The following is a 25,418-nucleotide window of genomic DNA, read 5'->3' as shown; positions in this document are numbered from 1 at the left end:
GAAAATATAAAATAACTTATTTTCACTGCAAATTAAAACAATAATTTGATCATTTGTGTTAAATCCCCAAAGTCCTCTGCTTGCTGATAAAACCAAAGTGCATGAACAACTATAGTCAAAATAAGAAACTTCCAAAATGTTGTCTTGAACAAATCCACCATAACCACTTCTTGCAACTTACCCAAGTATTCTCGTAGCTTTTCAATGTCGTCAATTGCACCCCGCTGACAGAGAATAAATTTCATTATTCAAAAGGGTGGAGCATTCTTTGGCTAAAAGCAGTTCAAAACCTAACCTGATCAAATAGAATGATTCTATAAAATTCAGGATAAAAAAAATTCTGATTACTTGGGTCAATTCTCCCTCTAAGGCCTCCATGAATGAAGACCCGGCTGCAACAAAATCATACCAAGATAGCAAATGAAAAAGCCATCTATTTTCACTTCTATAATTTTATTCATACCAAGATTTATGACCCAAAAACATCTTCACCAGCAATCCAAGCAACCTAACTTTAGTTTTGTCAAACAAGTTATTCGTAATAGATTCAATACAAAATAGTTTCCAGACCCCTAACCTCAGTTTAAAATATCTATGTCATAACGCACACATGCTAAGAAGTACATACCCATTTCCTAGAACATGCAAGAAACTAAAGAAGAGAGATATTATTAGATAGGTAGTGTCTACCTGATGATCATCTATTGGACATTCTATTCAATCTTAGAGTCATATTGATGCAATTTTGTCAATAGCCACACTATTTAATCCTAGTCCTGGGCTCTGTCTGAAATAGAAGCTACGGGAGCAGGCGCGAGGCAGCGAAACCAAGCACGAAGGACGGAGCGGAGGCGCAGTGAGGGAGGGACGGAGGCACGGCACAGCGAGGCGAGGGAAGCATGGAGGCACGGAGGCACGTAGGCGAGACGCGCACTACAAGAAAACACGTCTTTTGCCACGCTTTTAAAGCGTGGCGAAAAGCCCAAAAAAACGTGGCGATAGCTTTTCGCCACGCTTTTTGAGCTACCGCCACGCTTTTTGCAGCCTGTTGCCACGCTTTTTGTTTGCCACGCTTTTTTACAAACTGCCACTTGTAACAGTGTGGCTGTAGGTGGGAAATACAGCCACGCTTTGAAAGCGTGGCGATAGGCAAAGATATGGCCACGCTGTAAAAGCGTGGCGATAGGGTAGATCTGGCCACGATTTTGAAGCGTGACAGTAGACCAGATATAGCCACGCTTTTAAAGTGTGGCGAAATCAGGAGATAAGGCCACGCATGTAAAGCGTGGCGAAAGTGTGGTAGTAGAGGAGGTATGGCCACGCTTGAAAAACGTGGCAAAAAAGCTTAGATACAGCCACGCTTTCTAAGCGTGGCAATAGACAGAGATATGGCCATATGGCCACGTTTTTAAAGCGTGGCGAAAACGATGGTCAGTAACCTAGTTCCCTTTTTAATCTTCATAAATAAAACCTAACATGAATTCATAGATAATTTTATAATTTAGTCAATAACCAATAATCAAGTAATCCAACTTTCATAAAATTGTCACCAAAATAAGTGTGTGATCACATAACAACATACACTAACAAAATACCAAAAGTGAAAATCATAACTACTTATGAATTCCTAATACATGAATTAGAATTTCTAATCAAAGTCGTCTTCAAAATACCAAAAGTGTGAAATTCCTAATACATGAATTAGAATTCCTAATCAAAGTCTTCTTGTATCATGCCAAGATATAAAAACTTCATGTATCATTGCAAGGTAAATTGTTTTGACCTGTGCCCTGCAAAATAAAAAACACAAATGAACAACTACAAATGAAAAATGGATGATGCAGTAAACTTCAGCCCACTAATTTTTCTAACAATCAGATTTGACATCAAACTTAATTTTTGTAACATAAAAAGCATTCTAACAATCAGATTTAATTTTGCTACATATATCCACTAATCTGCACAAGGATTCTCAAAATCTCCTTTAAATTTGATATCAAACAAACAACTTATTGTTCAATAAATAAATCTGATTTATAGCATCAATGAAAACGTGATACAACATTCATGTTCCCTCAGCCAATGTTTGATATTCTATTATTGAGCCAAGCCTAAACCTAACAAACTAAAACTGAAACATATATTACTTATTTTTAACAAAATAAAGATGTGAATCATGCCACAATATGATGATATCAGCCAGTACTATTAATATCTCTCTAAAATTTCACAACACACTATAAAATTTGAATCGTGCATTCAGAATTTTTAGATAGAAGGAACCAGAAAGTGAAACAAGTGAAAAAGATGCAAAACGTACAACAATGGCAACTAGTTCGAACCTTCCAAGTTCTAACAAACTTAACTCTTTCCACCAGTCATAGTTATTCAAAATCATATTAGAACCTTCCAAGTTCGAATTCAGCAACAACAAACAAAATTGAAGTACTTGGTTATATTCCAACATTTTTATTAATAAAAATATTATAATTTTACCTACATCATCTTTGTGTGGAATGTGAGTTGCTTCGGAGGAGCAAGGAGTATTTCTTGCTTTGCTACTTGAGGTATCCAAAGGAGAATCTTGGGCAGTTTGAACTAAGGCTGTTACCTCTTCATTGCTCATTCCAGGGTTGAGTTGGTGCACCAATACCTTTAATAAACCACAAACACCATCCATCTTCTTCTCTAATGATGAGACCTTAGTGTTATATTCAACTTTTATGTGGCGAATCTCCTCATCTTTTTTAAGAGAGCTTCTTGTAATCGAAGCTCCATAATAACGAACTCGACCTGGTTGGTCCTTTCCTAACACTCCTATAAATGCATCCTCTTCATTTTCTCCTGCTTCTAAGCAGTTCTGAAGTTCAGTCTATCAAAAAGCAACAACCAATAAGGTTTAAAGTCGCATTAACTCAATTTAGATAGAAATCACATCAGAATTCATAATGTACATATCCAAAATACAAATACAAACAACTCACAATTGTGGCTTGTGTTTTAGCATCAATTTCTTTTCCTTTTTTACTTGTGCGAGTTGCAATGAAAACTTCAGCCCTTGATGGTTCTTCATTGTTCTCTTTAGAGTCGCGCTAGAATACATAGAGAAAAGTTTACATGAAGCATACTAACTAGGCAACTACACCATGAATACATATAAAAGAGAAATCACAAAGAATAAGTTATATTACCAGCTGCTTACGCACTATTCCAAAATTTGTGGATCCCATTCGGTGAGGACATGTTTGTTTTAACCTATTTTCAGTATTCTTAGCAGAGATAGCCTAAATATAAAGAATCAATGAAGAATCAAATTTCTTCCAAAACACCTAAGTTTAGGAACATGAAGAATCAATGATAGTATGCTTGATGGTATAGGAAGAAATAAAAGGCAATATTACCTTGATGGCCGGAAGACTCCAATACCAAATTAGTTTGCGAAATTGAACCTCGGGAATCTCTAATGGCCGGTTCTTTATCATTTCTTTCTTTGTGTTGTACTTCACGAAATGCTCTTTTTTTATTTCTCTCTTATATTTTTTCCATGCACCACAAAATCCCCGCATTACCTACGGTTTTGAACTTATGGGAAGAATGAACTTTTGCTATGCAACATAACACATTAGAATATCAACAGTTAGCACAAGTAATGTGACAAATAAATTAACAAAAAATTTTCTATAATGCCATATTTACATACATTGGCATACTCCCACATTTCCTCTTTGAGTTTACTAGGCACACCATGCCAACTAGTATATAACAAAGTCACAAAACGAGGGTTTCTAACTGTTGTGCCCAATAGTTGGTTGAGGTCAGATACAACCTCGTTGGTTGGACCTACAGGCTGCCCTTGAAAAAATTCCACCTCCCGTCGATCATTAAAATCTGTGGCATGAAACTTTTTGCACGTAGTTTTTCCACGGGTTTTCTTCTTTATTGTGCCTAAGTCCGAATAAAATAACATAATTCAATTGAGAAGTAATATAAGCTCTAATTAGACAATAAACTAAACAAGAAAAGTACCTTCATTACTAGTTTGTCCTCCACTACCCGCATCATTTGCATTATCATCAAGCTCATTTTCTTCATCTTCCTCATCTTCTTCATCTTCCAAATTTATCCCATGTACCTTAAAATACATGTCAAGACTCATTCCTTTTTTATTTGAAGTTGCACTCATCTCACTTGTATCTTCTCCGTCATCATCAGAATTTATATCATTTTGATCCATTGCATCAGGTTCAGCAGTCCTTTGATTCCTAGTTTTAGAGTTCTTTTCAACTTCAAACATTGTCCCATTTCCATTATGCGTGCATTCTTGAAAAAGTGCCGTTGGTTGAGCCTTCCTTGTTTTCTTCGAAGTCCTAACTTGCTCTTCAAATGCATCCTCCACTATTGTGATGGGTTGTTTGCTTGTTGGATCCTTTGGAGCTTGAGCTTGCAAGCTAACCTTCTCATTTTCAGTCATGATCCTTTCTCTCTTAATATTGTATTGTTTTAGCAATTCAGCACTTGACTTCACTTGTGTAACCTCAAAGGAATTGTTTTTTTTTTGGGCTTTTTCCTTTCATTTTTTGGCCTAAGGTAAGTATCTGTTTTCTTTTAGTGATCTCCCCTTTCTCCATTCTGCATACACAAAATAATAACAATGAATAAAATACTAACTAAATAATAATTAAATGAGCATAATCAACTGAAGCAAGTAATTAACTAAGCAAAACAACTAAGGAAAGTGAGTTGTTTAGGATTCTACCAAAAAAACTTGTCAAGATGTTTCAGAGTCAAGGTCCTCCATGTACTCATATTCGTTTTCCTCGTCTTCCTCACAATATTGTTTGGCAAACATGTTTTGATCCATATCTATAATAGTTGCTCGTAGATCATTCCTCACTAGATCAATTTCGCCATTATCATTTGGAAGACTTGGAATCACTTCAGGTTCGCATGGCTCCCTTGCATATATTATGGGGGAATCAGACTCAAGGTCATCACTTACCCTAAATAAATCTCTTGGAATTGTTTTCATAACATTGTGCTTGTCCCTAACATATGGGTCTTGCACATAAAAGTATTGGTTTACTTGAAATGCCAGCACAAATGGTTCTTCTTGGTAGCATTTTCTATTGAAATACACATATGAAAGACCAAAGTTGTCTTTTGCAACTGTATACCACTCACACTTAAACAAGACTACCTTAAATTGGCCATAATAATCTAACTCAAACATATCAACTATTCTACCATAGTAGGCTACTTTTGCTTCAATTGGGTTCTTATCTTTCACACTAGCAAAACTAAGAGTCAATGCCTCTAATGTGACACCACTATTTTGAGTTTTACGTCTCACATCACGGTGCCTTGTATGGAACCTATACCCATTGATAATATAACCTGAAAATCTTTTTGCAACTCGATTTGGACCCCTAGCCAACCCTTTTGCCCAACCAGGCACATCCTTTTTCATGGCACAAATTTTAAACCATTCTGAAAATTGTTGACTGCGGTCCTTGGCTTTCTCCCACTTTGTTCTTCGTGGATTGTTATCATTAACTGCCTCCTCATGCTCTCTGAAGAGATTAAATATTCATAGTCTTAGTTGTCAATAAGGTTAAATACGATGATTGAGATCTAACAAATGATAATGAATCGAAGAAAATACCTCATGTAGACTTCGATCTTATCACAATTGTTTAGGATGTATGCATGACCTTATATTTCTGATTTTTCATCTAAAATAAACAAATCTCCCATTCTTCCACCAAGAGGACATCCTTTGCTTGGAAACAAACTAGGAGTTCGCACCTCATCTGAAACACACTCATCGTTGTTCCGAGGGATTCTATTAAATCTTGTATGAACATCTTCATGCAAATATCTTGAGCAAAAATTAATACACTCATTCACCAAATATCCTTCGGCAATAGATCCTTCTGGACGACTTCTATTACGAACATACGATTTTAGTGTGCACATATACCGTTCAACAGGGTACATCCAACGATATTGAACTGGACCACCTAACCTCACCTCATTTGCCAAATGAATAGGCAAGTGCACCATTATGTCAAAAAAGCTAGGAGGGAAAATCCTCTCCAATTGGCACAATGTCTCAGCAATCTCTGCTTCTAAGTTAACTACCTCATCCAGGCTAATTACTTTCTGACATATTCGGCGAAAAAATGAACATAATCGAACTAGAGCGATGGCAACATGGTCAGGAAGTATGCTCTTGATTGGTACTTGCAACAAGTAATGCAACATGAAATGAGCATCATGGGTCTTGTAACCAGAAATCTTCTTTTCTGTTTCATGCACACATCGAGCAATATTGGAAGCGCTACCGTCTGGTAAATTTGCCGCTTTCAACACACTACAAAAGATTATTTTCTCTGCTGGAGTCATTGAAAAGCATGCCTTTGCTAACTTAGTTTTTTTCCCATCCTTCGTATCTTTTGGTTGAAGGTTTTTCCTGATACCCATGTCTTTAAGGTCAAAACGAGCAGCTGCATGATCTTTCATCTTTCCGGGAATATCTAAAAGAGTTCCAATTATGCTATCAACTATATTCTTCTCTATGTGCATGACATCAAGGTTGTGTCTAAACATGTTGGACTTCTAATATGGTAACTCAAAAAAGATTGACCGCTTTTTCCAATTTGATATGCCATTCTTTGATCTCTTTTGCTTCTTCCCAAAAGAATTATCTACCTCTCGCAATATATCAAATACAGCTGAACCTTCTAACAACTGCAGTGGAGACCTGAGTTCAGTTTTTCCATTGAAAGATCTTTTGTTATGCCTCCATGGATGATTCATGGGTAAAAACCTTCGGTGATCCATATAAACAGTCTTGTGACTATGTTTCAGATAGATAGAAGAAGTCTCATCATTACAACATGGACAAGCCAATTTTCCCTTTGTACTCCACCCAGATAACATAGCATACGCAGGGAAGTCATTAATTGTCCACAAAAGGCACGCTCTCATGTTGAATGTTTTGTTTTCTTTCGAATCATATGTTTCGACACCTGACTCCCATAATTCTTTTAATTCTTCAATCAACGGTTGAAGATAGACATCAATGTCATTTCCCGGTGATTGTGGTCCAGGAATGAGTAAAGATAGCATAAAATAATCAGGCTTCATGCTCATTCAAGGGGGTAGATTATACACCATCAGAACAACAGGCCATGTACTGTGTGTACTACTCAAAGTTCAGAATGGATTGAATCCGTCGCTTGCTAACCCAAGTCTCACATTACGAGGCTCCTTTGCAAAATCTTCATGTCGATTGTCAAATGCTTTCCAAGATTCACCATCGGCAGGATGCCTTAAGGACCCGTCTTTAACGCGCTCATTGTGATGCCAAGACATAGCTTCGACAGTTCTTGTGCACATAAAAACCCATTGAAGTCTGGGAATCAAAGGGAAATGCCTTAGAGTTTTCGCAGCAACTTTGCGAGGCTTTCTAGATGAGGTAACATCATCCTCTTCTTCATGATGCTCAATATAACGGGATGTTCCACAGACATGACAAGATGAGTCATTCTCATACCCGTTTCGATACAACATGCAGTCATTGCGACATGCATCGATCTTTTGGTAGTCAAGACCCAAGTTCTTCACTATATTCTTGGTTTTATCAAAAGAAATAGGAATATTCAAATATGGCATTGCTTCTTTTAATAATTCCAAGAGAGAAGTAAATGACGCATTACTCCAACCATGCAAGCATTTTAACAAGTAAAGATGAATGGTAAAGGATAATCTTGTGAATCCTTTACACCCGGGGTATAGTTCTTGGCTTGCCTCGTCTACCAATTTATAAAATTCCTTTGCACATTCGTTAGGCCCCATGTTTTGTCCGTCAACTTGTGTATTATCTCGAAATCTATCACGTAACAACTCATCAATGTTATCATTGCAGTTATATTCACCGCCTATGTCACTGTCAATATCCATAGCAAAAAGTGATTCCCCATGATTAAACCACCGCCTATAACCTTTTACAAAACCGTGGCATATTAGATGATCATATACGTCATCTCTCTTTAACCAAAATATATTACAACACTTTGCACAAGGGCATTGAATTTCTTCCCCTTGAGGAACTCCCTTTGATGAGAAAGCAAAGTGTAAAAATCTTTCTACACCAACTTGATATTCTTTCTCATGACGTGGTGTATCCATCCAGTCTTTCGACACATCCATCGAAAACCTATATATTTCACGTAGATAGCTAAGTTTCTAAATTGAAGTCATTACTGTTCGTTTCACTAACTGCAAATCTAGCTTCCTACTTAACTAAGAGACAATATTGTGCAAGCCTCGAAAATACTTTGAAGGCATTAGACATAAAATAACAGAGAAAATTGAATTTTAGCAATGCTTAAAGAAGTGCCTAAAGTGATGAGTGCCTCAGGAAAGTACCAAGTTGCACGCATGACATCAATAACAAATTAATAGATGTATTTAAATTTGCATAAACCAACCTTAATTACTGTCTTAATCCGTTCCACAACAGCAACAAAGTGGTAGCACAGCAGAAGTAGAATTAGAGAGGTAGCAACGTCAGCGAACAGCTACTCGGCAGCAGCAGATTATTATATTACCACAGGAGCAGCAGAACAAAGAAGTGGCAGTAGTAGTGGATAGATAACTATCGAAAGCCTGAATAAAAATAGACTAAGACTTAAGTAAATATTAAAATATAAATATGTTTAATATTTTTTAGTATAAATAGATAATTTTTTAACAAATAAATTTTATTAGTAATTATTCACATGTTCGATCATGAGATAAAATGAAACAATTATCTCTCCTCAAGTGGCTCCAAACATCTAACACTATAATAAGCTACATTGAAATCCAAATAGCTAATTAAAAATAGCAAGAGAGTAGAATGTCCTTAAATGACCTAATTCATTTAATAGTATTTAATAGCATTCTCAATTTTAAAATATTATTTTTCTAAATCTGTTTTTTCTTAGACAAAAAAGTGAAGGGATAACCATTTTTATCTAAAGCTTTATTTTCTATATAAAAGAATTATACAACAAAACTTACTTAAGTTGGTTAAGTAATTAATTTATTGTCTATTTAAGTAAGTGTTAAAAATTTGAGTTCCTTCTTATATATATAATAATCTATTGGCTAACAACAAATTTTAAAAAGAAATTTGTGACGAATTAGTTCTTACCCTTATAAATTAAAAGATGCTATGAAAAATAAAAAACTGTATATAATTTTATAAAAAAAAATAGAATGACATTATAATTATAAATATAAATAAATGATATAAAGGGAAAAGGAAGAAGAACTGTGGAATGTAGATGTATGTGCTCCAATTTATGTGGCGTGAAAAAAAAAAAGGAAAAAAGAAAAAAAGAAAAAAGAATAATGAAAGCTTTATGTTCAGTGTGGATGAAGCTACTACTTTGGTCCAGGCTCCACACCTTAAAACTAAGCAATAAATTGCAAAATCTGTGACTAATGGCAGAGAAGACTGAGTAGGAAATGACAGAGACGAAGGCGCCAGCAGGGCGGAAGGACCAAAGCCAAAACAGTGGAACCTCTTCAAACTTGTTCTTCTTCTCTCTCAATAGCTTCAGTGTTGTTAGTGGTTGTTATTGCAAAAATAATACTTCCAATGTTATTCTATATATTTTCAGGCTTTTTTTTTTGCTAAAAGAAAAAAAAAAGGACGTGTGTACTATACTTGAATTAACAATAGACAATATAATAATAGTGCATGATTGAGAAATGCAAATACAAATTCAAATGGCTGTTCAGAATTTCAGATTATATTAGATAATGGCAGCACAATGCAAGCATCAGAAACCACATCAAAGTAGGGACACAATGTTTTCTATCACAAACAAATGAATAACCTCAATCTCTCAGAATTAGCAGAAATCCTTCTCACTAAATCCAATGTTTTAATTTTTATTTACCTTCAGATATCCAATGTTTTAGGCCACAGTCCCATGTGTTGTTGTACAATGTAAAATTAATTTAATTATTTACTTAATGAAAAATAAGATCCATGAATAATTGTTGCAAAAGAATCCAAGTGCAATTGCATGATCACACAACAATTTTCCAATGCCAAGCAAATTTAGGCAAACACCCTCCAAAAGAATCCAAGAATGAACATCATATATGCATGTATAGAAAGTGAGCAGAAGAGGAAATGCAAATTGAGAAATCAGCAGCAGCCAATGATTAAGGATGTAATGAGCATGAATGCATAATAAGCACAAAGAATCGCAACAAGGAAATGAGTTGCTAACACATGGCACAAAGCAGCAACACTTATTAAACAGTAACACTTTCACAACATATAATATGGACAATGAAAAAAAAATACAACAAACAGTAACACTTATTAAAGTGTAACACTTATTAAATCATTGCAGTTCATATAATATGGACCAAGCAACAAGCAGAGCAGAACTCAGCAACAACAAATCAAGAAAAATTAATGAAACAGTAACACTTCCACAGCATCTATTTTGGACAATGAAAAAAAATACAACAAACAGCAATCACAAGTCCAGAATTCAACACCAAAACAGCACAATAAACAAGTTCATCAAGGGCAACTTTCAGAGGAAAGAAAATTCATTCCGAACAGCAGCAGTAAACAAAACAAAACCTACATCCACTAACCAGTCCAGATTCTCTAACCACCTAATTCAACTAAACTAAATTAGTTGAACTAAACAAACTAAACAGAATGAGCTAAACCAGATTAATCAAAAAAAAATAAAATCAAATGAGATGAAAGGGGAACCTGGGAAGCAGGGAATTGGAGCAGGGGAAGGGAAGGGAAAACAGTAAAACAGGGTCTAGTAGTGGCTCTTAACAGAATCTTGGACAAGTGCCCCGAGAGTGCCATGCTGAAAAAGAATAAAGGTAACTAATTAGTTCAAATAAACGACATCATATCAAGTATTGATAAGTAAGACGATTGTATGATTATCTTAAAATTCATTCATGAAGTCACAGTCCACCAATAGAAATGACATCATATAAAGTCAGTAACTTAAAACCTCTTCAGGGGAAAGCTAATAATAAAGAAGGCCATTAGAGGTGAAAATACTTTTTAGGCAAAAGGCAAAAAACAGTGAGAATTAATGGAATACCAAAACCAGCAAGAAAACACACTTTTTATGTGACTTCAGCATCTTTCATCAGAAGCGAGTTTTTATGCAAAGTGGAGAGAAGAATCCAAAACAAAATACAATTGACGCTAATAAGTAACATTAAATAGTCCTTAAAACGGGACAGAAAGTTTGAACCATGTTAGATAACATTTATATTTAATAGAAATGAGTGACGTTAGTCCCTTAAAATGAGCACGGGAGTTTCAACCATATCATCTCACAGACGCACACACACACTGGCACATATAATCACTTAACAAGCATCAAGCGGAGAATTAAAAAGAAAGAAAAAAAATGCTAAGATGCTGGTCTTAACTATGCAACTGTTTTAGGCTCCCAGGCCACCATTGTATTATTCAAGACACACAAACAAAGTGATGATGAAATAATGCTCATTCATCATCGTCCATACAAATTAAGTAATACTCTTAACTTAAAAAACACCGATCCACCAAATAAAATTAAAATTAAAATAACTAGTTTAAAATTAAAATTAAAAACATCAATTTAATGTACTTAAATAATGAGATTAATATTTGGTTCTAGTCAACTTCTATAATTCGATTTATCAGCATAAAATATGGTTTTGACTTCAATCATTCACAACTGCACAAGGAAGAAGATACATTTTACTCTTTCTGACACCAACACGAGTAAATTACAGAAGCCTTGTGTCTCACGTGGCTGAGACATTTCATTCATCATCATCAGCATTCATCATAGTAGGAACAACATAAATTAAAAGTCAACATAAGATATCAAAAATCATAGGAGAATATAGTGAATAGAGTGCACCTTTGTGGCTTTCTCATTCCAGAAAAATCGATCAGCATTATCGTACGTCCGTAGCATCGCAAGCAACGCGTCTTCAGCATTATCATTTAACCAAGAAGGAAATGCGATCAGAGAGAACGAATCAGGGGAAAATGAAAATGAAAAGGGAAAGCCCTAAAAGTAAAAACAATAGAAAAATCGAGAAAATAAAAAGAGAAAAATCGATCATACCTTTGGAATTCGAGGGCTTGGAGGAGAAGAAGAGGGAGGAGCTTGCCGTCGCCCATGTTTGCTGGAGCTTGAAAGTGAACAGAGAGATCCACAATGATTCGAAGAAGAACAAGAAAGAGAAGAAGGGTATGAAGATTAACAAGATGAAGAAGAAGTGGTTTCCATCAGTGACGAAGGCGAAGGGCGAAGGGCGAAGGGCGAAGGGCGAAGGGAGGAGCTCTTCCGATACAGGCGAATTTGGGTTGGGGGTTTCGAAGGTGAAAGAGAGATTAGGGTTAGTGGTTTCGACTTTCGAAGGGGAAAGAGAGATTAGGGTTGGGGACCGGGTTGGGGGCCGGGTTTGGGCCGGGTTGGGAGCCGGGTTTGGGAGCCGGGTTTGGGTCAATCGGTTGGGCCCTTCTCGCCACGCTTTTAAAACGTTATTGTTGCTCTCTACAGCCACGCTTTTGAAGCATGGCAGAAAAGAAACTTTTGGCCATGCTTTTAAAGCGTGGCAAAAGTGTACCAGCATATAGCCACGTTTTGTAAGCGTGGCCGTAATGAAACCCTATGGCCACGCTTTTAAAACGTCCTTGTTTCTCTCTATGGCCACGCTTTTGAAGCGTGGCAGAAAAAAATGTGGCCTTTTCTCTAATCAATTGCCACCCTTACAAAAGCATGGCCGTTGATCCTTTTCGCCACGCTTTTGAAGCGTGGCAAAAAAAAAAGTGGCCAAATCTCTAATCTATCGCCACCCTCATAAAAGCATGGCCATTGACCACTTTTGGCCACGCTTTTGAAGCGTGGCAAGAAAAAAGCGTGGCCATATGCCTTTTTTCTTGTAGTGGCGGCGAGGGAGAGAGGGACAGAGGCGCGGCAAAATACAAGGGATGAGTGGAATACAAGGGACGAGGCACGACAGGGACGCCGAGAGAAGGAGGCGCGGCGAGAGGGCACCGTGCGGCAGATCCGGGGAGAGAGCTCGATGAAGAGGTTAGGGCTAAGGATATGTGAGTGTGGAAGTGAGAATGGTTTTTTTGGAATTTTAAAAATATAAGAGTGTCCTGCTATCCTAAAAGAGAGAATATTCATTTTTTTAAGAGAATATTCTGTTATTTTAGACTTTTTGTCACGGTAGGGATTTAATTGAAAAAAAATAACGTATAGGGACCCAATTAAAAGGAAAAAAAGTATAGGGACCTAATTGAAAATTTTGCGAAACTATAGGGACCAACAGAGTAATTAAACTGGGGATTAAAATAGGCTCAAAATTAGCTAACAATGGTTGATACAAGGTAGGTTATTTGGATAAGTGAGTTAAATTGAAATGAAGGCCTCAATCATATAAATGCATTCACACACAGAATAATAGACATAAAAAATCAAAGAAATCAAAGATTACAATCATAGAAAGAGATAACACACACAAGAATGAAAATAGTGGTTAATATGATGTAACTGCATAATTAGGCTCAAAACTCACATGGTTGTGTGTTCTTGCTCAAAAACCATGTTCCACAATATATAATTCAAGTAAGTTTTATGACAAATATTTTAACTCAAATCAATTTTGGAATGCCCTATAGATAAATTACTTGAAAAAATTTATTATTTTGACTAAGCTTATATATATATATATATATATGTAAATCAAGAAAATGAAACTAAAAATTCTAAAAGGCATGGTAATAATAGAAAAATTAAAATGTGAAAGTGTTGGGATTAGAATTTTTCACCCAAGGTTGGCCAATTGGTCGAACGACCTCCCCATACTTAAAAGTTTGCACCGTCCTCGGTACATTCAAAGATGAGCAAGGGGGAGGGTGACTTCACCAATTGCCACTTTCAGTTGGTGGATCAACTAGCTATTGCATGTTCTTTCTTCTACTTCCCTTTTTGCTTATGCTGAATCATCCTGAAAGATAGAAAACGGGATAGTAAGATGAGTAAATGCAAAATCAAGGAAGTATAGATTGTTGGAATGAGGTAAAAATCACTAAAATGAAGTGAGTTAATAAGTCCGTGACATTAAGAAAAATAGTGTGTGAATTCTAAGTTTTGCGCGGTTTAGAATACACACACTAGCATTGAAAGCTATGTCACAATTACACAAAAGAAGTATGCACTTTACTCATTCTAGTATGCTTGAGATACTATGAAGGAAACTTGTAGGTTAAGACAAACAAATAAGTAATAAAGAAGCTTGAAAGCACTCAAGCAAGAATCAAGTGATTATGAAATGGATAAGGTATGGACATTGGTTGATGTGCAAGAGGATTCAATTAACCAAATGAAATATGGAACTCGCACATCAATCAATGACACACTTTGAATTTGATTTCGCAACACCTAATTGACATAAAGTGGGGGCACATGGGTGCTATGCGACTTAAGAAAAGAGGGAAATAAGGTGAGATCAACAAAATAGCAATCATGCTCCACAAAGCTTAAAAAGCTCAAAAATATGTCACTAGGGGAGCTTAGATCCAATTTCACAATTCCACAATCTCAATGCATGAACTAGGTGACATAAATAAAAATCAATCATAAACAAGCATCACCTAACAAAAAATGCATCGATTATACATAATTGCCTAACAATGGATAGTGAATTCAAATTACATGGTGGCTAGCTACAATATGCAATTTAGAAATCCAACAATATTCTTGAATGCAATGTCATAAGTACTTGGTATATAAAAAATTAAGCATGAAGAATTCAATAGCAAGCAACAAAATATAACCTCAATAAAAAAAATTCAACAATGCATAATAACAACAACAATGCTAAAATAGCATCATGTCAGTAATCAGCAGCAACATCGCAGCAGAATCAGCAAATCAAATTATAATCCAACACTTATCCACTAAAACAAAAAATTAAATAGAAAATTAGACTAACTAATTAACTAAAGAAGATGATGGTGGATGGTAAATAGTGGTGGTGGATGGTGGTTGAAGGAAGAAAAGAAGAGACGAAAAGAGAAAAGAAGTAGAGAGAAGAGAAGAAAAGAAAAGTATGTGAGACAAGGGAGTCACGCGTACGCGGGATGTCATGCGTAGGCGTGACTTGGGGAAAATGGAGAGCGACGCGTACGCGTGACTTGCCCAAGGCGCAATAGTCGCATGGCATGGGCACAACAAGCAAACTCTCTATTCAAGGGTGTCACGCGTACGCGTGAGGCAAGCGTACGTGTGACCCCTTTTTTTTTTAAGGACAAGCCAAACTCCAAAATTAATAAAATCTTAAAAATGCAATGCAAAACAACAAGAAAATTCAAGACAAGATTATTGACTATTCAAATATGCAACCTAAAACAAAAATTTGTCCAAGCAACCAATATCTAAGAGCAATATATACAAGAATGATATAGAGAAGGGAAGTACCTAATAATGGAAACTCAATTTATTCATCAACTATATACAAAAGAGAAAGTGGAAAGAGTTTACCATGGTGGAGTGTCTCTTACCTGGCACTTTTGTTTATAGTCCTTAAGTTGGACATTTGAGAAGCTCCTTGTCATGGTGGCTTGTGCTTGAATTCTTCCTTGAATCCCCACCAATGTTAGCATTTCCAATATCCTCTCGGATCTCAAACTAGGCGCACCAAACTACCAAGAAATCTCAAACAAATAACAAGACCCCAAAGTTGTTGATTCCCAAATTGTTTTCCGAGGTCCCAAACCTTGTTTGTCAACACCATTTCTTCTTGATCTTCATACTTCCATTCTGCTGTTATCACTTCAAAATTCCTCCCTAAATACCAAAGCTTCCCCTTAGATCCCTTCAATTGAGTAGTATGGCAACCTTGAAAACTAAATTTTGAAGTATCAACCTTAATGAGCCTAGATTTATGATTCCAACCACTAACCATCTCTCTCTTACTCTTCACTCCATAAAGAGCTCTAAGTTGACCATCCATTTCAAGCAAACTATATTCAAGTGAGACAATAAAGCTAAGAGATATGAATTTTACCCACTCAAATGATATGATGGACAGTTGCTTAGTGAGAGAGGCTCCAACTAGCTTTGGCAAGATGATTGCAACTCCCTTTGGCTCCTCTTTGATAACTTCCACCTCTTGACAAGCTTCTTCAACTTCAACCTCTTCCTTACCAAATACTTCTAATTCTTTCCCATCACTCAAGTCATAAGTTAGAGGTTGAGTAAAGTCTACCTCAATATCAAATTCAAATTCAACAGGAGAAATTCAATAAACTCAAGGAGATCACACGTTAATGCGGAATCATGATCACTAGGAAAACTTGTTGTTTGCTCCAATTCTTCATTCTTACTATGTCTAGGAGGTTGTGAGCCCTCTTTAACATCACATTCAAGCTCAACGGAAGAAGGCTCTACAACTTTAAAATCTGCTTCACATTCAACATCCCCTAGATCTTCATCCACCTCTTCCTCTTCAATGATTTTGGCTTCCTCTACTTGTTCTAATACAAAGCTCCACTCTTCATCCTCCACTTGTGTTTCCAATCTCTCTTTCATACTACGCTCTTCAATTGATTCTCCACATATGGCCATGAGAGTAATTTGATTGCTTAAGCATTGAGAGACTGAGTTGATTACTACCTTGGTCAAGGTAGCCATGAATTCTACTTGCCTCCTTTGAGCTTCAAATCGCTCTTGAAGAATGGTACGAATTTTCCTTTGCTTTTGGAGAATGGTGCTAAGGTTGTCATCTATTGGGGTTTGGGGTGGATAGGAAGTTTCATTGTTCAGAAGAAAGGCTTCATAATTGAAAGGTAGTTCATATTGGTGAGAACATTGAGGTAGTATACATAGAGGTGGTGGTTCTTCGGAGTATTGATGTTGGAATGGTGGTGGCTCTAAATATGGTTCATAGTAGTCACAAGAGTGAGGTATATAAGGTTGGCAATATGATGGAGGTGGGTTATAGGAAGGTGTTTGGTGGTATAAGGCTTGTGAGTAAGGTTATTGAGGGCTACATTGAGGAGGGGGATCATAGGAACATGGTGGTTATGGTTGATAACCACAAGGAGGTCCACTATATTCATTGGATTGGTATGCACTATGGGATGGTTCATGCTCATAGTATGCCGGAGGAGGATGTTGCCATGAAGATTGTTCATATGCTTAAGGCTCCTCCCACCTTTGATCTTCCCATCCTTGATGCAAACCTTCATTGTAATTCCCATTTTCTACAACATAGTGAGAACCAAACTTAGCCGAAATGGTGAGAATTCAGAGTAGCAAGAAAAAAATAAAAATAAAAGCTAACAAGAAACAAAGAAAATTAACTCCTAAAACTAACGAAAACTAACAAACAAGCTAAAAACCAGGCTATTTACAATATCAACATATATACAATAACCAATAACAAGCAGACATTTGCAATTACCTGGCAACGGCGCCAAAAACTTGACGGAGGGAAATCGTCGGTTCGGAATTTTCACAAAATAATCTCATCGAAGTATAGATCCAAATCAACAATCAACTCTCAATCAAAGTTTAATTTTGTTTGTCACAATGCAAACCAATAATAACCGAGAGTATTTAAACCTTGGATCGTCTCTCAAAGTAATTGCAGGAAAGTATGCATGCTATTGGTTATGAGAATTTTTGGTGGAGCTTTTAGTAAGATGAACAAGAAATGTAAATGTGCAAGAAAGTAAAAATCAAATAAAGAAATCAAATACTAAAAGGCACTCGTAGCAAGGATTAAGAGTTAAAGCTTCCTATCTAGATCATTGACCACAACATGGTAATTACAAAGGGTTAATTCCACTTAGTTTTCCTCTAACATCGGATGATGAAGTCAAGTGGACATAATTGAACCTAAAACCAACTAACAACCCTAAACCACCAATCACACTGGACATCAATGACATCAAGGCACCTAAGTCCTCAATCTCAAACCAAAAATGCTAAAATCTATTCTAAAACTAAACCAAGCATTTTATCAAACACTTGGAAGGCATAAAATAAAGCATCATAAAAGTAAAATAACAGTAAAATCTAAAGCTACCAAATGCAAGATAACAATAATAACTACTCAATCAAATAACAATAAACAAAAAATATCAAATTGCATTAATAGAAATCAAAATCAACAAGAATTCACAAACATAAAAGCAACCAAATAAAGGAAATAGCAAGTGAAACTAAGAAAACAAGAATATAGTAACAACAAATTGCAAGAAAAACTAAAGACAAGATCAAAACCTAAATCTAATATGAAATTAACTTAAATCTACCCTAATTCTAGAGAGAAGAGAGAGCTTCTCTTTGTAGAAAATAACCTAAAACATGTTACTAACTAAACCTAATTGCTCTCCCCTTGTCCGTTCTTGAATTTAGCCTCAAATACTTCAGAAATGAGTTGGATTTGGGCTTGAAGGAGTCTAGAAATTGCCAACCACGTTTTCTTTCAGTGAGTCACGTGCTTCGTGTCACATGTACGCGCAAGGTCACGCATACGCGCAACCGGCAGATTTCTGAAACTTCATTTCTTCATGAATTCTCCACTTTTTTACATGCTTTTTCTTCATTTCTTCAATCCAATCTTTGCCTTCTAAGACTAAAATCACTTAACAAACATATCAAGGTATCGAATGGAATTAAAGTAAATTAAATTTATCAAATTAAGAGCTTAAAAAGCATGTTTTCACTCTTAAGTACAAAATAGGAAGAATTCATAAAACTATGCTATTTCAATGAATAAATGTGGAAAAAGTTGATAAAATCTACCAAATTTAATACAAGATAAACCATAAAATTGTAGTTTATCACATCACAAGTGATGTCTTTGTCAAATTTATTTTAGGAAGACCTTTCACTAATTCTTTCTTTACTAACTTCGCTATTTGAGACATGCTAGCATGACCTAGCCTTTTATGCCATAGCTATTTTTCAGAATCCATAGAATTAAAACATTCTATATTTTTACTTTTAAGATCATCTAGTATAAGGCCATATATATTTTCGCATCTTTTAGCTACAAACAATACTTCAGCAGAATATTCATTAACAACAAGACATTCTAATCTTTTGAAAAGTATCCAATATTCTAAGTTACATAGTTAGCTAATGCTCAAAAGATTATGTCTCAATCCATCAACCAAAAACACATTATTAATGCTAATAGAAAAGTGTAAGGTCCCACATCGGTTGGAGAGGGGAACGAAGCATGCTTTATAAGGGTGTGGATACCTCTCCCTAGCATGACACGTTTTGACGAGTGAGTGTGGGGGGCTTCAGCTATCATCCCTATCGTCAAAGGTAAAACCGTGAGACCTTATGTGCCAAAGTGGACAATATCGTGCTAGTGGATGGTCTGGGCTGTTACAGATGGTATCAGAGTCGGAGCCCAGATCGATGTGCCAGCGAGGGTGCTGGGCTCCCTTAGGAGGGTGGATTGTAAGGTCCCACATCGGTTAGGGAGGGGAACGAAGCATGTCTTATAAGAGTGTGGATACCTCTCCCTAGCATGACGCGTTTTGATGAGTGAGTGTGAGGGGTTTCGGCTATCATCTCTATCGTCAAAGGGAAAATCGTGAGGTCTTGTGTGCCAAAGCGGACAATATCGTACTAGCGGGTGGTCTGGGCTGTTACAAAAAGTCCTTACCCACTTTACCTATAGCAATGATATTGTCTTTTTCATCATCACCGAATGTCACAAATCCTCCGTTGTACTCATTGAGTTTGATGAAGAATGTGGACTTTTCGGTCATGTTCCTTGAACATCCATTATCAAGATACCACATGTCTTTCTTCCTTTTGGATGTAAGACAAACCTACACAAAGTTTCAAGTGATTTTAGGTATTCAAATTAATTTGAATCCTTGGATGTTAATCCTCCTTGGTTGTCTAAGGGCATTGAAATTCTTTATCACTTTGTATACTTTATTTTCAACTTTTCTTTCTACAATAAAGCATTCAAGAGATGAATGACTATATTTTTTACAAGTTTGGCAATGATTCCTCTTTGCTAATTTTTGCAAGTGATAAGAGGTTTGAAATTCTTTGGTTTTAGAAGTTGAAGCTTTATTTTCAGCAAGAAAGTTTTCAAAAATAACTTCATTTTTGTCAAAATATTCCAACCCAGAATTTTCAAATAAGGATTTTTGACTAGCTAGCAATTTGTCCAAGTTTTCAGAACTTTGATCAAATTTCGCTATATCTTGATTCAAGCCTTTAATCACTTTATGCAATCTTTCATTTTCATCAATTCGGTCCATTAAATCAAAACTGAGTGCTTCCCTTTAAATTTTTCAGTTTCAGATTTAAGGCGCTTATTTTATTTGATTAAATCAACAGCACTTTTGGTTTTCTTTAGTTTTTCTTTAAGAAAAGCATTTTCAGCTTTTAAGGAATCACTTTTCGACTCACATTTATAACATTTATCTAAGATGTTTCTAACATGTATAGTTAAATCATCAACCATTTGATGTAATTCATCATTAGATAGGTCAAAATAATTTAACTCTTTCACTTGATCTTGGTCAGCCATGAAACAAGCTTGTGCTTCATGTTCGGATTCTTCATCATTCTCGGAGTCATTTTCCAGGTCCTCCCATGATGCCATCAACACCTTCTTCTTGTATTTCCTCATCTTGTCCTCTTTTTTTAGCTTGGGACAATCATACTTGAAATGACCATCTTTCTTATAATGATGGCATATGACCTTGCTGAAATCCTTCTTGTGTTCTTTTTAGCTTGAGTCTTTGTTCTTTCCTTTGTTCTCATGAGTCTTCTCAACCTCCTAGCAAAAAACATAATTTTGTCATCCAAAAAATTATCATTGGAATCTTCTTCCAATGAATCAATATTGGATTTCAAGGTCATTCTTTTCTTTTTTGTGTCACGGTTTATGTGGGTGATTTCATAGGCAAGTAGTTTTCCTCTCAACTCATCATATGATATTTTGTTCAAATTGCTACTTTTAGAGATGACAGTTGCTTTTGTTTCTCATTCTTTGGTGAGACTTCTCATTATTTTTCTCACTAGCACATGTTCGGTGTGAGCCATTCCCATAGCATCCAAGCTATTGATGGTGATCGAAAATCTTTCAAACATTTCATCGATGGTTTCTCCTTCATTCATCGTGAACATCTCATAGTCCTTTCTTAGCATATCGATCCTTTTTTCCTTTACTTGTTCGATGCCCTCATGAGTGACTTGGACTTTATCCCAAGTCCCTTTTGCTATTTTTCACTTTGATACCTTCCGGGATTCTTCAAAGCTAATTGAGTAATGCATCATGTTGATTGCCTTTGTGTTCAGCTTCACTTTCTTCTTATCTTCGTCATTCCATTCGGCTGCTTCTTTAGGAGTCACCACTAATTCAGCACTTGTTTTTGTTGGAACTTGTGAACCATTCATAATGATCTTTCAAATGTTATAATCAATAAGCTGGACAAATATCTGCATTCTCTCCTTCCAGTAGATGTAGTTCTTGTTATTGACGAACGAAGGTCTGTTCTTGGACTGACTTTCAATGAATGTGTAAGCCACAATGTTTGCATCCATGTTGTTGGCAATTGAATCTTTGCTTCAAGCTATGAAGCTTGATTCTTTGAGACCGTGTGCTTGATGCCAATTGAAGGTTCTCACTAGCTTAGAGAAGGGGAGGGTTAAATCTATGGCATCTTTTAAACTTGATCACTTTAACTTCAAACTAGATTTAACTCAGTGTTGTTGTTGAGTTTGTAATGTTGATTATGTAGGAGACAATTTTATTTTGTCTCTAACCGATTGATCAGGAAGAGAGCAGGTAAGTTATTTTTAAGCATTCTTAGTTGCTGTGACGTCTGCTAAATTGATTATGCAGAAGACAATTTCATTTTGTCTCATATTGAATGAATACAGAAACAAAGCAAAGAAGAGAAAATGACATTGTCATATATACTGGTTCAACCACCTTATGCAATGTGGCCTACAGTTGTAGTAGAATTTTCACTATCTTTCACAAAGATTACAATCACCAATTTTCTAGGATTCTACCCAATCCTACCTGGGCCAAACCAAATTTCTACCCATGCTTGATTTGGCTAGGTTCACTCCCTAGACTTTCAACCACTAAGTGCTCACTCAACTTAATAAGGGAATCCTCCCAAGATCATGAATGCAAAATAGAAATACATACAAAAGAGAATGAAATAATTTTCTGATTTTTCTCCATGAGTACTCCCTTTGCCTTTTCTCTCAATGGCTTTTATTGATTTCTCACTTAATGCCTTTTTTCATTGATAAGAAACAAAGAAAGATAAAAATTGAAGAACGGAAAATTAAATATAAAATCATGAAGGAGAAGAAGGTTGAGCTCGAAAGCTATGAAGACCCAAACAATGTGCTCACCCTCTTTACTTCAATTTCTGGTTGTTTATCCTTTTTAAATAAGAGTAAAGCTTCCAAAACTTGAGATTGGTTGAACACGTTTGGCTTTGTTCTTCTTCCCCAAAATTTAGAATAGAAATGCAGAGAAGAGATGGGACAGTAGCTGTGATTAGAGTTAGCTTGAATACTTACCTAACTGCTTCTTTTTCTTCCTTTTTTTTTTTTGGTTTCAACAATCTAAACCATTGATCTATTCTTTGGTCCCAAATTTTAATTATGACCTTTGATTTACAGTAGAGATACACAACCTCCATTTTTTTCATCTTACCCGAATGGTGCATGCAGAAAGAGGGCAGCTTCAACATGCTAGAATGATAGCACAAAGATGGAAATGTTATTCTGGTTTTTCTTTTTATTCAACCTTTGATTTGATTTTTGCTTTTGCCACTAGCATCTGACTTTTCTTCCTTTTTCTTCTTTGTTGTTTGGATTTGGTGATTACTTTTTATATTTTGATGAAATCTTAAACTGAGCTTCTCTTTCTTTACTTACTTTTGAAATTTTTCAACCTTGATTTAAGGTCATTCACGTGAGTAACAATAAGAAGAAAGGATAGTGTTTGGTTGGAGTGTTAGGGACATTGGACATGAACTAAAGAATAGAATGAGTGCTAGTTTTTGTAATTGGACATGCTCTTAATTTTCTGCACAAAACACACACATCACAAACAGTTTTTGGACTTTTAACCCAAATTATAGTATTGGTCATTATCAAAGTATTGTTTTTGTTTTCTCAAACTCAACACCTTCCTTATCTCCCCCAAGACAGCTTTATTATTATCAGCATTCTCCTTGTTTCTACTTAGGTTGTGAACGTTATTCACACTTTGCTCTTCATCCTTCTCTTTTTCAGCCTCAGAATGCCTGTCTTGAACTGAAAGATTAACAAAATGTTGAAATAAGTACATCGAAATTAATTTTTTAAATATATTCTTTTTATCTTCAATTCTTGACTTTGGATTAGAATTTACATTCTCTTTATCTAAAATTTTAGTTGAACAAGACAAAAAAAATTTTAATAACAAGATAATCTTTAAAAATATCAAAATTACAAGGTTCATTGCATTCTATTATGTTTATATTATCATAACTACGTCACCAAAAAAAAAAAAAAAAAAAAAAAAAATATTATCATAACTACAAGATTTTATAAAGTGTTGTTAAAATTAAAATAATATTTTTTAAAAAAATATTATTAAAATATAAAAATATGTTATTTTTAACAATACTTACATAGTGGCAGGTTTAGATATTTATTAGCAACAAGGATCTTATTGGCATATTTGTATTGGATATTTATTAGCAACAAGCATCGCATACCTCTCTGTCCCCAGCTGAATCACATTCAAACAAAAACAAAAAGTTTATTCTTACGATTTCCGCTCCAATCAAATTATCAATCGCCATATATATATATATATATATATATATATTCCCGACGATGATGTTATTCTTGATTTTCTTGTAAGTTATGTTATTGCATACGTTTGCTTAATTAGCAAATGCTCCAATTTCAAGAGATTATATATCATTGTAAACATCAAATTTTATATGAATAAATAAAACATAATAAAAAAAATCTTGAATTTAATTAAAATTGTATTAATAGATACTTATAAAAAATAAAAATGAAAAATAAATTATATATTTCTTTAATTAAAATGAAATAAAAAGTAGGTCGTGCATTTAAATTGAAAATAAAATTAAATCATTTTAGTACTCATATTTTAGGACTGAAAGTCACAAAAAATACTTTAGGACTGAAACTAATATAAATAAATATAATTATTCATTGACAAAGCTAGGTGCCACATCATTAGAGATGACGAAAAAAAAATCTCAAAAACAGGTATTTGCAGAATTATCTGTGATAGAAGGATAAATGAAGACCCGCAAATCTTCACCGGGATAAAATCTGTCTTCGCGGATAAATACAACAGAGACAAAAGTAAAAATACTATATAAAAATCTGCTAAATTTCTGCAAAGATAAATTTATTAAAATGTCTTCATTTATTGAGGTAAATTATATTATTTTATATGTTAGAAATTATTTTTATTTTATTTTAATATGTATGTTAAATTATATTAAAATTGTGTTTGAATTGTGTTACATTATATATTAAATAATATTATACCATAAAAATACATAGATAATTAGATATCTCTGCAGGTATGCATTTTTTTCTACAAAGACAATTAATCGGGAATTCATAATAAAATTGGAACCGAAACGAGGAGCATTTTATTAAAATGAGATGGGAGACAGCAGATTTTTTCCATCTTCCATCGTCGTATCATTATTACCTTGACCCACATTAGTACGAGGACAAAGAAATTTAAAGGCACGTACCACTTTCCTTCTCCCTTTCTTTTAGTTATACTGTTTTTTTTTTTTTATTGTTTCATTTGTTTTATTTTATTTTATTTTCAATTTCTGTTTATTCCTTTGTTTTTCTATTTTCTAAACAAAAAATAACAATCAACATAAAATTTGAAAATCTTCAAAAGATCTAAACCTTTTAATAAAGAAAAAATTTCACTCATCTCCTCTGCGAGATATTAAAATGACATTCTCCTCTCTTCTATTTATAAAATGTACATTCTCCTCCCTTATAACTTTTAAAAAAGCTCATCTTTAATCCATTTTAAATTTTTTTGTGTTAACTAATGTTAACTTTATCTATTTTTCAAGAAAAAATAAATTATTTTTTACAAAAATATTCTTTAACAAAAATTTTATTTTTTTGTCATTAAATTTTGCTTACCAAAATATCTTTTAATAAATTATTTTTTTATTGATTAAATTATATTTTTATCAAAATATTTTTAAAAAATTTAATAATTAAATTATTTTTTTTCTAAAAGACCTTTCAATAATTTTTTTAATTATT

The 25,418-nt window shown here is 34.8% G+C and overlaps 1 protein-coding gene and 1 pseudogene across 1 annotated transcript; both read right to left on the bottom strand.

Moving 5' to 3' along the window:
* Positions 1-1,751: 1,751 nt before the first annotated feature.
* On the bottom strand, positions 1,752-3,482 carry LOC148566901 (uncharacterized). Its single transcript, XM_088484481.1, has 4 exons — positions 3,402-3,482; positions 3,192-3,284; positions 2,501-2,872; positions 1,752-1,790 (listed from the first exon to the last, which is right to left on the bottom strand). Exons 1-4 carry the CDS (start codon positions 3,480-3,482, stop codon positions 1,752-1,754), a joined length of 585 nt encoding a protein of 194 aa, XP_088340607.1.
* Positions 3,483-6,618: 3,136 nt separating this feature from the next.
* On the bottom strand, positions 6,619-8,193 carry LOC148566900 (uncharacterized; annotated as a pseudogene).
* Between the last annotated feature and the right edge of the window lie 17,225 nt (positions 8,194-25,418).

This window comes from Arachis ipaensis, chromosome B4 (genome assembly GCF_059453495.1).
Source record: "Arachis ipaensis isolate K30076 ecotype BB chromosome B4, ASM5945349v1, whole genome shotgun sequence".
Lineage (NCBI taxonomy): Eukaryota > Viridiplantae > Streptophyta > Magnoliopsida > Fabales > Fabaceae > Arachis > Arachis ipaensis.
The sequence above is the reverse complement of the archived record's forward strand: the minus strand, read 5'-3'. Positions and strand labels throughout refer to the sequence as shown.

Excerpts from the sequence above, each read along its gene's own strand:
- LOC148566901 (XM_088484481.1), bottom strand. The coding sequence starts at position 3,482 with ATGATAAAGAACCGGCCATTAGAGATTCCCGAGGTTCAATTTCGCAAA. Across the intron at positions 3,285-3,401 it reads GGAGTCTTCCGGCCATCAAG|GCTATCTCTGCTAAGAATAC; the intron begins GTAATATTGCCT and ends CTTTATATTTAG. Across the intron at positions 1,791-2,500 it reads ACATTCCACACAAAGATGAT|GGCACAGGTCAAAACAATTT; the intron begins GTAGGTAAAATT and ends TTTATTTTGCAG.